We start from the raw sequence: 14,800 nt of genomic DNA, 5'->3' as shown, positions 1-14,800 counted from the left end.
TTCTAGTGTTAGGCCAAGAAAATATTTTAAAAGTTTTTGAGTCTGAATATCTGTCCCCATGGCACATTCTGACTTAAATTTTATTAAAATGTCTACGTTTGGGCAACCTGGCAGAGAGGGAAGGAAGGGGGTGGGGTTGTGGAAGCAGGAGAGAAAGAAGTTGGTTGAAAGCTTAGATTTGACAACAACAGCATGAAGTGAGACTTGTAGACAAAGAAGCATTCAAAGAACTAACCTTTATTTTCCTCATACTTAACATTACATGTAAATGTATACCACATTGTTAAATATTGTATTAAAGGTATACAGTCACCTGTAATCTAAATATGCCAATATATGGTCAAAGGGGCGTTCCTTGGTATTCAAAATACCATGTGAGGGCGCACTTTAAAAAGCCGCCACCCGCTTAAAATCTGTGATTGGTTATATTTTCTCTTTCCATGGTAACTGTGGCAAAATTGGAACAGGTGACAGTATACCTTTAACTCTGAGTATCTTGCATCTGCAATATCTATATTTCAGTCTTCATTTCTTTAATTTTTGATTTCACTAATCATGAAAGCAAAACACATAAAGCACAGAAAAGGCTTTCACCATGGTGACCAAATGACTCTCTAATTTTCTGTACTGTTCCACTGGCCTACAGTCATCTAATAACCCGCATGATATTAAAACCATGTTACAAGAAATTCATTTGTTGTAAATGAAGGACTACAGAAGAGACTGAGCCTCAAGAAGTTACAGAGATCAAACAAAATATGCCAGAATGGATATGCCCGTATAAACAACAATTATCCTAAAGCAGTTACATGATATGTGTGTATGCATTGAGGCTTAACCCTTTCACCACCATGGTTTGGCCCAAACCCTTTGTTATCACTGGTGACTGTGGACCTGTTTACAGGGATTTGGGGTGTGAATGGGTTAAAAAGTTACTTGGAAGGCTTCCATGTACAGAGTACAGTTAAGTGATCTTCTGAAAAGAATCTGTGAGCAAACAGTTTTGAGCACAATCAATTGCAAGATGTTTGTCAAGTGCTGCATGTAATATTCTATATCAATTTCGAGAATAAAAACAATTTAAAAAGTACAGTTTGTGTTGTTTCCAAGGCAAAGACAAAATCTATGGAAGGCTTTTGCATGTGACTATGGATAGTAGATCACACTTCATTATCATGACCTGTCAAACATGCCAGGTCAGGTTCCAATGTCAAAGGTGAAAAGGGGTCGGACATCTAGCATGATCTATGACCCGTCATTTACCAGTTATGTGTGAGCTATGGAAACCATATGGAAACCCTGGAATTGAAAGCATACACACGAAAATAATCTCTGTTTATATAAAAATAGAATTTCTAGACATTCATATACCTGATTTGGCAGATCTGCGAGGGCCTATTTTATACCATGGCCATTTTATATACACAAGTATATATACACATCTGTCAAGAGAGTATTTAAGAAAGTTAGACTTTTTCTAATGTGACCTTCATTGCCATGTCTACAAGCAACAATAGCATTCCTTTGTAAAACTACCCATAGAACCATCCAGAGATATAAGTAAAACATTGGCCTTCCTCTGGGAGAGTTAGTTCAAGTGTGTGTGTGTGTGTGTTGTTCCCACGAGTGTAAACAGTATTACAAAGTGGGCTTGTCTTAATTTGGTGAGCATATGTACACATGAATCATAAAACAAACTAGACACATTGCAATTCTAAGTACATTCATTAAAATGCCATTAAAGAAGCTCAAACAGCTAAAACATCACACTGGTTGACAGTTAGAGGAAAGTCTTGCATGCATGCATGCACCAGAGATCAAAATAAAAGCATTGCACATGGCTTAGAGGACATGCTCATACTGTAAGTCCTGAATCGTGGTGACCATTCAAGATGAAATCAGTTTTGGACGCACAAAAATACAAGACAAAACTGAAACAAAAAACCACATAATGTGTATCTAGACATGTAAGTGCTTCATAATTTTTTTTCATTTCAAAACAATTGCAGGCACTTGGTTGCAATTAAAACTACGAAGAAATGAATTTCTATGAGGGATAGTACAGTTACTGTTAAACCTCACAGCAACTCTATACTTTTTGCTTCAAATAAAGTTGTCTTCCATAATTCAACTCCAAATTAAAAATAATTTTTGATTTTACTTTGAGGATAAAAGTAAACAATTTAAATTGCCCTAAAAAACAAAACCAAGACTTGTCCCAGCTTTCCACAGTTTATGAATAAACTTGAATATTATCTACCATACTATCAATGCTGTACAATACTGTCTTTCAATGAATCAGTGAATTCTCAAGCTTTCACCCTTATTTGAATTAATGTTAATGGTGATGACATCACATTGCATCTCTACATGATAATGATTGGGATGACAAGATAGTACTTTTGAACTCAACTTCAGCTCATCCTAAACATCTCTCGGAATTACAAATAGAGTGTTTTCTTTTGGTATTTTCAAAAACCATTATTTGGCTAAAGTAAACACATGTTAAGCAAGTGAGCTGATCCTCATGAGGAACAATGAAAGCTTTTATGAGGTGAACCGAAATGAAGGCTAAAATGACAATATGAAAAGGAACATCATAAAATGAAGTGGTCCCACATTAAAGGACCAATGCACTTGTTTTTTTCAAATAGTTCTTTTATTTTATTTAAATTGTTCAGCTCACTGAATTCACCTGGAATATAAATTTTCAGAGAAGCACTCTCAGCCTGTTCCTAGACATAAAGCGTCACTGAATTTGAAAACCTAATATGCATTACCATGAATTATTTCCTCATTAAACTCACCACACAAGGTGGGAGACAGGCTGTGTCACCCAATATTCCAGCATCTTTCACTGGGCAGAACAATATAATATACCTTTTATCGAACTGAAGTAGAGAAAACAATGCTAGAAGATAACACATTTTGATCCAGCTAAACTTGAAAGCTGATGATAAAGAAGAAAGCCATGACTGAGCGCAGCATCTGCCAAATTAAGTCAATCAGCTGCTTGCATAATTAGCTTTCATAAATTTCAAACTATATTCCGGCAATACAGAGTTACTTCTTTGGAGGAACATTCAAAGCAAGGTATTCTGCTACAAACACTCGCAGAATTTTACTGAGATCTTCCACAGCGGTGAAATCAATTGCATCTCTGTTGTCATCATACTTGTGCCAGACAGAAGGGAATGGAGTTGATATCAAATGCAGAGCGGGCACTCCTGGAAAGTCAAAAATAAATAATGTAAGAATTACGGAAAGTTTGTTTAAGATTAAAGAGTACATTTTATGGAATGTCATTGAGATCAATGAAACCTAACTTGATTTCCACATTTCTTTCCATTGCCATCAAATATCAACTTTTGATATGAGAAACTTCTGCTACGTCATACAATCATGAACAGTTACAACCAATACTGGTGGTTAACAGGATGTGACAAATGAACTTTCACCTTTTTTTGAATGGTCAAACGACAGTTTTAACCAATGGATTCAAGCCATAATTGGAGTTGCATGTAGCCATTAACATAAACACAATATCCAGCTTTTAATACACAGTTGTACCGATTAAAAGTCATTTGCATCAAATCAAAAACCAGCAATGACATTCATTTTGGTGATAGAAATCACAAATTTACTTTTCTGGCCGACATCGGTTGAAGAAGGACAAAAAGTTAGTTACAACTTAGATAGAAAACGGAATAAAGTACAAGGAAAAACTTGCATCTGAAGCGCAGCTGGTTCAATGATAATTTATTCATTCAAAGTATATATGAGTATGAAAATGAACGGATAATAACTTATCAGCGATGGACAGATATTCAATATTCTACAATCGCACACTACCTGGAAAGCTATCACAAATATGCTTACGCTATTGGAGCAAAGCAAGCAAAGACATGCAAAGTTTACCTTTTTCAACAAACGGTACTTGATCATCCATTATAATACCAGCACTTGCACTTTTTCCCTGAAAGTATTTATGATTCTGAGTTGTGGACAGTAACTGACCATTCTTAAGGCGACTCTCTGTAAGAGAAAAACATGTGATGGTTATTAAAAACCATTCACAAACTTGAAAAGCTACGTACATAATAAGCTACGTACATATACTTAACTATTAGCCAATCGCATTCAAGAGTCACTTGACAAAGTCAACATTTCTGAAGAGACACTGTAGCCATATCAAAATTTAAAGTTCCCCAATATTGCAAAATTACTGACGAAGATAATACATGACCTGATATTCCTAGTATCTTGCGTGTTGTGTACAATTCAAAATTGAACATTTTGCCATGACAAAATTGAAAATGTCCGCTTGACAATAAGGACAGTGGTAATATACCGGTAGAATGGTGAAGATGGCTGGTGGTATTTATCACATTCCTGATTGAGCAAAAGTGGTGATGTATACAAGGTTCGAAAGAAAATTGCAGGATCAAATGTCATGTTTAAGGTTTCGACAACCCTTCTCTTAGCTATGCAATGTGTAATATACTTCTGACAGTACATGCAATTTCAACAATAAGGCTCAGTGAACTGGTATTGCCTACAAAGTTTGGTAATACAATATACCTATCTTGCTTAGCTTTATGAGCAAACGGCACTGAGACCGTTGAGGGCGCACCAGTGTACATTCACAGTGTACAACAGGATCAGCATAACAAATAAGGCCTTGTGAGTGTCTATGCTGTTTCTTATGAGATACACAGGTGTACAAGTTTTCTGTTTGGACAAAACTACATGTACTCATAAATTTCATAAACTAATATGTCATAATCTAAAGTTAAAATAGATGCTGCTCCATCAGGGGAAATTAATCACTTTTAAATAATAGGGAAACTTTCTACTTAGACATAAAGGATAGGTTCCATGTGATCAAGACTGTCATAGTAAATATAATTTTACAAACATACATTTTTCATTCCAGTTTCAACACAACACAGAGTAGGAAGATTAATACCAACCAATATTTTGCATCCGTTGGAAGTGTATGGCTGTCTTGCTATAATGATTCATAAAAGTAGCAGTTTTGTGTCCTATCAAATCCAGGAGTACCAATACATCCTTTAAGACACAAGAAATTATCGCAAGACAGTCAGAAAACACAGCGGTTTATATCATTTCAGAATGTGTCAACTATTTTTGACTTGTTCCCAGATGCAGTTGAACACCTTTAAATGAGTAAAAAGATAGTCTGCAAAATAGGCAAAATTTGACAACATTTTCGAAAAACAATATGCAAATATAAAAGTAGATCAACAGCTGTCACGTTACATTTGTAGATATTGTAAACTGAATTCTATATGCAGTACATAGAGAATGAACACATATGGTACACAACTAGGTGATAAAGGCTTGATTACATATCAACCTTTATCCTTGCAAACAGTATCAATTCACCCATCTGCTGGGTCAGTAAACACGGCATTGAGCCAGATCTATACGTATTTTCACCTACTTGCCACGGTATTTTATAGTACAATGAGTCAGTAAAAATCATTCCAGTATCTAGATATTCAAGGATCTTAAAATATTGAAGATTTTGTTAAAATGCAACATATGGTACATGTTATACCTAACTGGTTTTAACCAGCTTGACGTGATGGTGACATATGAACTTGGAAGGATATGGGTTAAACTGGATGGGGATGGTGATGCACAAAGCAGTACCAACTAGTAAACTGCACAGTGCTAAAAGAGGAGTTCGTCAGTACACTCAATTCTCATCATGGATTCTGAAATTTTGTGGTAAAAAAGGGAATCTCCAGAAACACTTGCACTTAAATTAAGATAGTTCACGCCTTGAGATTTAAAGACTTACTGTTGCTCAAACTTTCCTCAAGTAAACGTTCGATCATTTCAAAATCAAGAATAAAAATCGGGGGTCACTGTGAAAATTTTGGTATTAGAAAAACAAATAACCCAATATTTAATGATATTTGAAATTCAAAATGGCCAACATCCCTGTGTTATCTCTATGGGAGAAAATAAAGTTCCTGATTTTCACAAAATTAAGCTGCTGAAACTTTCATTAACCAATAAGCTTCCCATGAGCCCCCAAAAATGATAGGCTAAAAGAATATTGTACATTTGAGAGTTTTATTACCTGTCCCTGAGGCTCATTCTACCTTAAACCAGATGGGTAAAAGTTGATTTTGAGATGGTCAGGTAAAAACATGACTGAAAATATCACATATGAATCTATAAATATCTGTGAACACACCATATGGAATATGATATCAAATGGTGAATGATAAGACAGAATAAAGTTCACTTTAACTCAGAAGTCCCCTGCAACTTACAATTGCATCCAGCTGATTGGTCTTATCTTTATTGTTTGGTGGATGTAGAGTGTCCTTCATCTTCTGTGACAGATGACGGGAACCATACAAGTTGTTGGAGCTCCCCCATTCTGCAACAGCGCCCTCACCGTTATAGGCCTCCTCTCCATCAAAGAAAATGAGTTGTAATGTAATATCCTGGAAACGATGCAGATATGATTTGATTATTGTCAGTAAGGTCCAAAAAACACGCATCGACGACATCAGAGAGACTTATTCATCATTATATGTAGTTAATCACCAATAATTTGAACCACATCATCCCCCCGTTATCTACTCTTCTCAGCGGCTAATTTTGAAATCACCTACGCGCATATTTCACTTTTTGTCATCAATCATGGATGCTGTGAGACAGTCACCATGGAAACAGGATCACGTAGACCGCAACAAGAATGCAATGAAAACTGGGAGCAAACAAATATAACGCATGGATGAGCACGTACAGCACCCAGCATAGCCATGGAAACAGCTGAAAATAAACGCTCACATTCGGCATCAACTGCTGTAGTACATTCAGTACATTATAAATACAATTAACACTAACACTATTATGACTGACAACGATTTTAATGAACTGCATTATAATGCCTGTCTATAAAAGTTGTAGGACTTTGGACCAGCTAATAGGCGTGAGTTGACTATTCTGACATAAAACTTGTTGACGTCTCCCCATTACTTTTCAGGAAACCTATTACACTCCGTTTCTTTATGTTCTCTTTTACGAAGACCTTTTATTCCCAAATGGTTCAAGAAAATGCACCAGTAAATGACGGAATGATGGAGAAATCATGTACCTCAATTACAGATCAATGGATCAACCAGTCAGCCAACACCTACGTACTGGTGAACACACAGTTTAGTGGTCATGATTCAAAATTGTTCAGACAATCTGACTAGATTGAACAGCCAACGCAAACGATGCCATGATCTTGTGAAAACAGATTTTAGAAGCCTTCGTCAAAGATCTCCAGAGTTTTCAATGAAGCGTATTATGTAATCATACACTGCAGACAAGATTTAAGACTTCAATCAAAGTTTGAATTAAAATGATTTTATATCATCAACTTCAAGTTCCAGATCATCCGACTTTTCCACATTCGCAAATACTTTGAAATCAAAGAAATGAACACAATCAATCAAAATAAAAATGTGGAGAAACCACAACATCCAAGAGTTAGTCAGTTAATGACATCATACGTATCTTGAATTGAACTGTGGTTATACCTTCACAGGCTTTTTACTGCGTCTTCTTTTTGTAATGGGGCCCTTGTTCATAGATTTTAATCGCTTCCGGGCAGAGCGCTGCCGTATTTGCTAAATTGGAAAACAAAAGAATAGACAAAAACACACAAAACAAGACAAAAAAGAGCAATAGTACAGTTTTGATTTTTGCTTTTTTCAATTTACACAATCCTGATTTGCATTACTGAAAGATACTTGATGAAGTTGTATGATACTGCACTAGGAATAGAATACTAAATGTATGTTTAGAATACCAAATAAGGATCCATAAATCTTTGATGAATTTGATTACAATAGAAACTAATATGTCACTTTATCATGAAATTGTCAATCAAAATTTGACATGGAAAAGCAATGGAAATATATCAATTTACAGGGAAAGATATTTTTGTGTGTACATGGCAACACACTGCCCCTAGCTGAAGTAATCACCCACTGTTATTGCAGTCAGTCCGGAAATGCAAATTGTCGACAACAGGCTGGTTTTGACAAGTACTTACACTTTGAAATGCTGTATAAAAACACTAAAAATTAGCAGCTGGCATCACTTTTTTCGAATGAATTCAATCAAACAATTTCTTACCCAACCACACCCTGATCATATAATATCAGCCATTCCATGATCATTATTGAAAATCTGTTAATGCAAAAATGATGAAAAGTGCAACTACTTTTACTACTGTCTCTGATGACACAAGTATTCTTACCGCACATGTAATGGAAATAAAATATATACAGATTACGGGTACATCCATACTACACGCAAGATTTCTATGGGCTAGTGTTAACACTGTTTTGTCTGGCTAATTTTTTCAGTCAAATTTCATTTGAAAATTAAGGCCTGACACAAAAATAGCGTCAATGACACTGTAGCTCCCATCCTGGACTATTTAGTGTTTGTTCTCTGGTCAGATATTTGAACATGTGTGAAAGGGATAAAGTGCATGAAGTGAAAATACTTAAATGAAATGTACTGGAGACAGTGAAATATGTTTAATGTAATTATTCAGAATATAAAATGGAAACAATACAGAATTAGATATATCGAATACTGTGATACAACCATTACAGCCCGGCTCGAAATGGACCGGGATCAGGATTAGTGCCAAGTTTGGTGGGCGTTTTGGGGCATGGCTCTGCATAATGAGTCTGTTGGCAACGGTTGCGATCGTTCGCATTATCTGCGTAATCTGTTTGCTCTCAAATCACACTCAGGCTTGGGTACGTACAGCCTTCGTTTCCCGGTTCGTTTCAGTTATGCCATGGCAAAACTCGAAAGAAAAAAGAAAGAAAAACTAGGAAGGAAAAGGGTAGGAAATAGGTAAACGGCGACGTCATGACCGATCGCAAAAAATAAAGGAAATTCATGGAAGGGTCGAGACTTCCTTGAATCTCGTGTATCACGATATCTGTAATAGCGATCGCGGTCAGTTGCTCGGTTGCTTGGCGGCGGGGTGATATCGAAAAATTATCACGAGTTATGTTTATTTTCGGAGCAATTGCAAGTTTTGCTCGAAACGTTTGTTAACCTTCGACTGGAATCAATGACAGACTGGGTTCCTCTCCGTCTTTCTTTCTACCTCCATGGTTCTTGAAGGAATTAAAGTCCAGCTTTTGCCGAAATATTATTACGATGTAGCGCGGAATCAATGAGCTGTCCTCAGACACGCGTATCCTAAAGCGTTTACAAGATTGAGTGATGGCGCTAACTTGCTCATCTTCAACTGAAGGATTGAATGTTTCAACTGTTCAAATATCTTACAATTTTTGTTAAATTCTCATCACAGAAGTCCAAATGTAACTGGGATAATCGGTATATCAAAACCTTACTAGTACCAGCCCTCCGAACACGACATGTCATTTCCACGTGTAAAAACACGTGTACATACGGCCGTTTTCGGGGCCAGCATATATATCCAAAACAACTGTTCAGTACCGTCACGTTCGGCTGTAGATTTGGAAGGGGGAAGTTGTTAAAAACGTGGATCTCTTCAACTGACAATAATTAAATAAATCATGGAGGCTACCGCCATGTTTTGATGGTTATTTTCGATGCCATTCTCAGTGCAAACTACAGACTCTGCTTACGCGCTTTTCACTAGAAAACATCATACTACGGGTAAGCTTACTGACTAGTCCTCTTGCTAAGTCACGTCTGAAAATGGTTCACTTTCGTGATGTCATTGCACCATAAAAGCTAGCAAAAGAGTTGATGGCAACACAAAGTTTTCATCCTTCGCCCGCTGATATAACTCTAAGTTTACATATAGTTTGTTTACATCGTAATTGTTCTCGTATGCACAGCAAATGTTTGACCAGTTTACGCCTCTGCGCGTCACCGAATGATTGACAATTGTTTGAATCATGGAACGACTGTCTCCTGAGGGCAATTGCCTTTGTTCAGAAAGCGATTTTTCCCCTAATCGTCGTAGTTTTAAAAAACTTTGTGAAACTTTGCAGATACCTGTATGGCCTAGGTGTTTATGAAACAGTCTATGTTCATGGTATGCAAATAATATATGTTTGAGAATCGTTTAGGCCGATTTTCACGGAGCGGTCTACCTAGCTATTGCCAGTTGTCACTCAAGCGCCATTATGAATTTTCAATAAGTTAGGGGCCTTTTATACCCCGCACACCGGTTTAAAATGAAGCACTACGAATTACGTCAAAATTAAGTTGTGGTGTCATTTTCTTGAAACTTTGCACAAATATTCTTGGAAGTTGTGCAAGTGCAAAAATGAAATAAAAAAGGGGGTTCACCACGCTCGTTTCCATGGAAACGGACGTTAAAATGGCGTCGTTAGAAATAAATAAAAATGATATAATTCACTTAAACTAAAGAAAGCCATTATAAAACGCTTAGCAAATGAGTTAATTTTAATAAATACCAAGACTTAAGATCCATATCTATCGAATGTATAGTTTTCATGATGTTTGTAAAGAAATTTTAACATAAGTATCGATTACAAAATGACGATATCAAAATTATATCACTACATAATTTTCGAACTTTCTTCCTGTCGCTTTGAATGGTGTCATTTTGACCAAACTTGGCGAATAAACTCCTGACATAATACCATTTAGTTTACACTTTTAATAAAAGGGTGTCACCACGCTACTTTCTACAATATCTCCAGGTGAACGGGTAATTTGCGCCATATAAATGGGAGGGAAATGTTAATTTTTCGCTCATATTGAATAAAAAACAGCTTCCTAGGGGGTCAAAATATGACAAGGTTATAGGTCACATGTATTTCTAAGACACTGGGTCAAAAAATTAGGTAAAAGTGCAATTTCAACAATGACAGGTGATGTTAAATACGTGCGCTACAAAGTAACCCATTTGCGGCAGGCTGGAGTTAAATCTGCGCAGAAACGTTCTAAAGCGTGTGCACGTCCGAATTCGTCGCCCTTTACCTTAACTCAACAAGTCATTTACAATGACATAGTCCCCACTTGTAATAGGAGTATTAGTCTTGATGGGGCAGGAAAATGTGGTCATTAAGAAGTATCACTGGAGTGTATATGTTGAGATCTATGGGCACATAGGTCTATGTCGTTGTTCCCAATTTGAAACACATGAGGCATGTCTAAGTTATGGTTCTAAATCGGGAAAAAAGATCAGACCTCTAGCAGTATTGGCCAGCCAAGAAATACATATGCGCATTATAAATGAGGTACAAGATGTGACATCTTAAGGTCTAATATCCTATCAAAATTGGAGGGTATAGAACTTGTGGTTACTGAAATATGCATATATATGTATAATCAAGGTCAAAGGTCATCGAGGTCACATGACATTTTGAAAAAAAAAATATTGCTAATTAATCCCTATATGCCAAAAAATCAGATCTCTAGCTCTATTCGCTTGCCCAGAATTAGATGTGTACATAATTAATGAGGTAAAGCGTGTGTTGTCATAAGGTCTCCCATCCTACTAAATACAAAGGACATAGCACTTGTGGTTACTTATTTATTGACATAAACATATATTTTAGGTAAAAGGTCATCGAGGTCACATGACATTTGGTCAAAAAATTTCTCTCCTATAGTTATCCCTATATACCAAAAATCAGACATCCAGCTCTATTGGCTCGCTCAGAATGAGATATGCGCATAATGATTGAGGTACAGTATGTGGCGTCATAAGGTGTCCAATCATACCAAACATGAAGGGTGTAGCACTTGTGGTTACCGAGTTATGGACAAATATGTATATTTGAGGTCAAAGGTCACCGAGGTCACGTGACAATTTTGTCAAAAAAATTGTTTTGCTAAGTTATCCCTATATACAAAAAATCAGACCTCTAGCTCTATTGGCTCGCTCAAAATTAGATATGTGCATAATTAATGAGGTACAATATGTGGCGTCATAAGCTGTCCCATCATACCATACATGAAGGGTGTAGCACTTGTGGTTATTGAGTTATGGACAAATATGTATATTTGAGGTCAAAGGTCGCCGAGGTCACGTGACATTTTGTCAAAAAAATTGTATTGCTAAGTTATCCCTATATACCAAAAATCAGACCTCTAGCTCTATTGGCTCGCTCAAAATTAGATATGCACATAATTAATGAGGTACAATATGTGGCGTCATAAGGTGTCCCATCATACCATACATGAAGGCTGTAGCACTTGTGGTTACTGAGTTATGGACAAATATGTATATTTGAGGTCAAAGGTCACCGAGGTCACGTGACATTTTGTCAAAAAAATTGTATTGCTAAGTTATCCCTATATACCAAAAATCAGACCTCTAGCTCTATTGGCTCGCTCAAAATTAGATATGCGCATAAGTAATGAGGTACAATATGTGGCATCATAAGGTGTCCCATCATACCATACATGAAGGCTGTAGCACTTGTGGTTACTGAGTTATGGACAAATATGTATATTTGAGGTCAAAGGTCACCGAGGTCACGTGACATTTTGTCAAAAAAAATTGTTTTGCTAAGTTATCCCTATATACCAAAAATCAGACCTCTAGCTCTATTGGCTCGCTCAAAATTAGATATGCGCATAATTAATGAGGTACAATATGTGGCGTCATAAGGTGTCCCATCATACCATACATGAAGGCTGTAGCACTTGTGGTTACTGAGTTATGGACAAATATGTATATTTGAGGTCAAAGGTCACCGAGGTCACGTGACATTTTGTCAAAATATCCGAGATATCTGCGTGAACGGATGGACTCACGGATGGACGAACAGACGGACATGACCCAATCTATAAGCTCACTGGACTTCATCTGTGGGGACTAAAAATTGTGTCACTGCATCCTTTTTGCAATATGAATACGATGAGAAACTAAATTTTATTTTTTGTGGCCTTATACATGGAGTCTATGGAGATCTGCCTTATACATGGGAGTCTATGGACGTGTAAACTAAAAATATGCAAATTTCACCACGGTTTGCCCAAATTTGGGAAAGGTCACTCCTATGCACTTCAATACCAAGTTTCAAATCAATCGGACTTGTGGTTTCAGAGCAGGAGATTTTTTGACCAAAAATGGGAGAAAATTACAAAAAAATTCATGAAAAATAGCAAATCCAAGATACTGACCCAAGATGCGCACAATCATTTCAGGTCAGCCCAAAGTACTTACATGCTAATTTTTCCTGTAATCTGCTCAGTGGTTATTGAGTTTTTTCAATTTTGACTGTTTTTACATTTTTTCACTTAATTTGCATATTTTTGGCAATGACAACTTCATTTGAACAAAATCTCATCTACAGCCCATCATCCATGTACACACCAAATATCAAGATGAAATGTCCAGCAGTTTTGGAGTTTTTGATGTTGACGGACAGACACACAGACATACAGACATACAGACATACAGACATACATACATACAGACATTTTCCTAGCCTATAAGAATAGCTTCCATTGCCATATATACATATGGCTGTGGGAGCTAAAAATGAGGGATTAAATTGTGATATTAAAGGGCAATAACTGTGACATATCATGGTCACCAAAGATGAAGTCATTGATTCTAAAACAGACAAAAGAACAATATCCGCAGGAAGTTCATAAACATCCCTCAACAGAAGACACAAAAATTCCATGACTAAGTATTCCCAGCGTCTGAGAATGTATAATAAACCTATGCGATACAAGTTAATATAAGGGAAATAATGACAAAAATTCACAATTCTTTAGATTTATTGCAGTGAATTCTTTTGGATGCCAGATAATCCAAAGAATTGTCTCTATGGAAGCCGTCACTAGAACATTATCAATTTTCTACGTTTTAAAGATACATGGTTTTTTATGATTTTTTAAGGCAGCAATTCATTCTTTTTTACCGCAATACCGCCAATGATAATACAGTTCAATTACTAAAATGATTTCATGTTTCATTATTCACTTTTAATAAAATGTTGCTGAAAAGATTTCCCACTATTGTATCCATTATTCACACACTGACTTTAGGATAAAAAAAATTACCAGAGATATTACCTCAGATTGTAAACATTTGGAGAAACATATCGCATGATACTGTTTATTTTATGGATTTCATTTTCAATACCAGAAAACAGATCACATTGGCATCGTATTCTGTAAATTGATGGAATTTTCTATTCTCCATGGTGCCTTACATAGTAGTATTATGCACAGTTTGTATGACATGTAAAAAAACTTAAACACCTACAAATCACACACACATGTACCCATATATTCTACTATAGAAAACTGTCTTTTGACTTTCAATGTTCACTGTAGAGAAATACTTTGACTGATACAACTTTTGATACCTAACTGCACAGAATCAGATGGTGCATCATAAGGTATTCTCAATTTTTGTTCTCTCATCTGCAGTTTTTATCTGGTAAATAGGATGAGGAGCATTGACACAAAATACAGTTCTATGCCACATGAAGCACTGTATCCAGTTTCAGATAGCTTCATGAGTATAGTGTTTCGATATAACATGTTACTCTAGTGACAAGCGACCTAGCGGCCGATATAGCTCCGCTGTGTTTATGTAGATAATAACTATTTTTGACACATGTTGATGAAGACGGTGTAAATCTTTGATAGCTCAATGCAGTGGCCAGAAAAAAGTGGCTAAAATAGCTGCAAAAATATACAATTGAAGATTTCATCATACTTTGCATATATCACATCGGATCATCCCTAAGAACATGTCAACCAAAGCTAATATCTGATGAGTCGTTTTTTGAGAATAAAA

General features: G+C 36.3%; 1 protein-coding gene across 4 annotated transcripts in view; it reads right to left on the bottom strand.

The window, feature by feature from the left end:
- Positions 1 to 216: 216 nt before the first annotated feature.
- LOC139150210 (glutaminyl-peptide cyclotransferase-like) overlaps positions 217 to 14,800 on the bottom strand; it is a 67,613-nt gene continuing 53,029 nt past the window's right edge. For 2 of the 4 annotated variants that reach the window (XM_070722431.1, XM_070722430.1), the window contains exons 4-8: positions 7,575 to 7,664; positions 6,312 to 6,488; positions 4,974 to 5,073; positions 3,919 to 4,035; positions 217 to 3,227 (exon numbers count right to left, since the gene is read on the bottom strand). In XM_070722431.1, coding sequence (XP_070578532.1) covers positions 3,064 to 3,227; positions 3,919 to 4,035; positions 4,974 to 5,073; positions 6,312 to 6,488; positions 7,575 to 7,664 — 648 coding nt within the window. In that variant the 3' untranslated portion in view covers positions 217 to 3,063. The remainder of the gene's footprint in view (positions 3,228 to 3,918; positions 4,036 to 4,973; positions 5,074 to 6,311; positions 6,489 to 7,574; positions 7,665 to 14,800) is intronic. The other 2 variants (XM_070722433.1, XM_070722432.1) reach the window with 1 other exon arrangement.

Source organism: Ptychodera flava, chromosome 14, assembly GCF_041260155.1.
Source record: "Ptychodera flava strain L36383 chromosome 14, AS_Pfla_20210202, whole genome shotgun sequence".
NCBI lineage: Eukaryota > Metazoa > Hemichordata > Enteropneusta > Ptychoderidae > Ptychodera > Ptychodera flava.
Note: the sequence above shows the minus strand (reverse complement) of the source record. Positions and strands in the feature narration are given on the sequence as shown.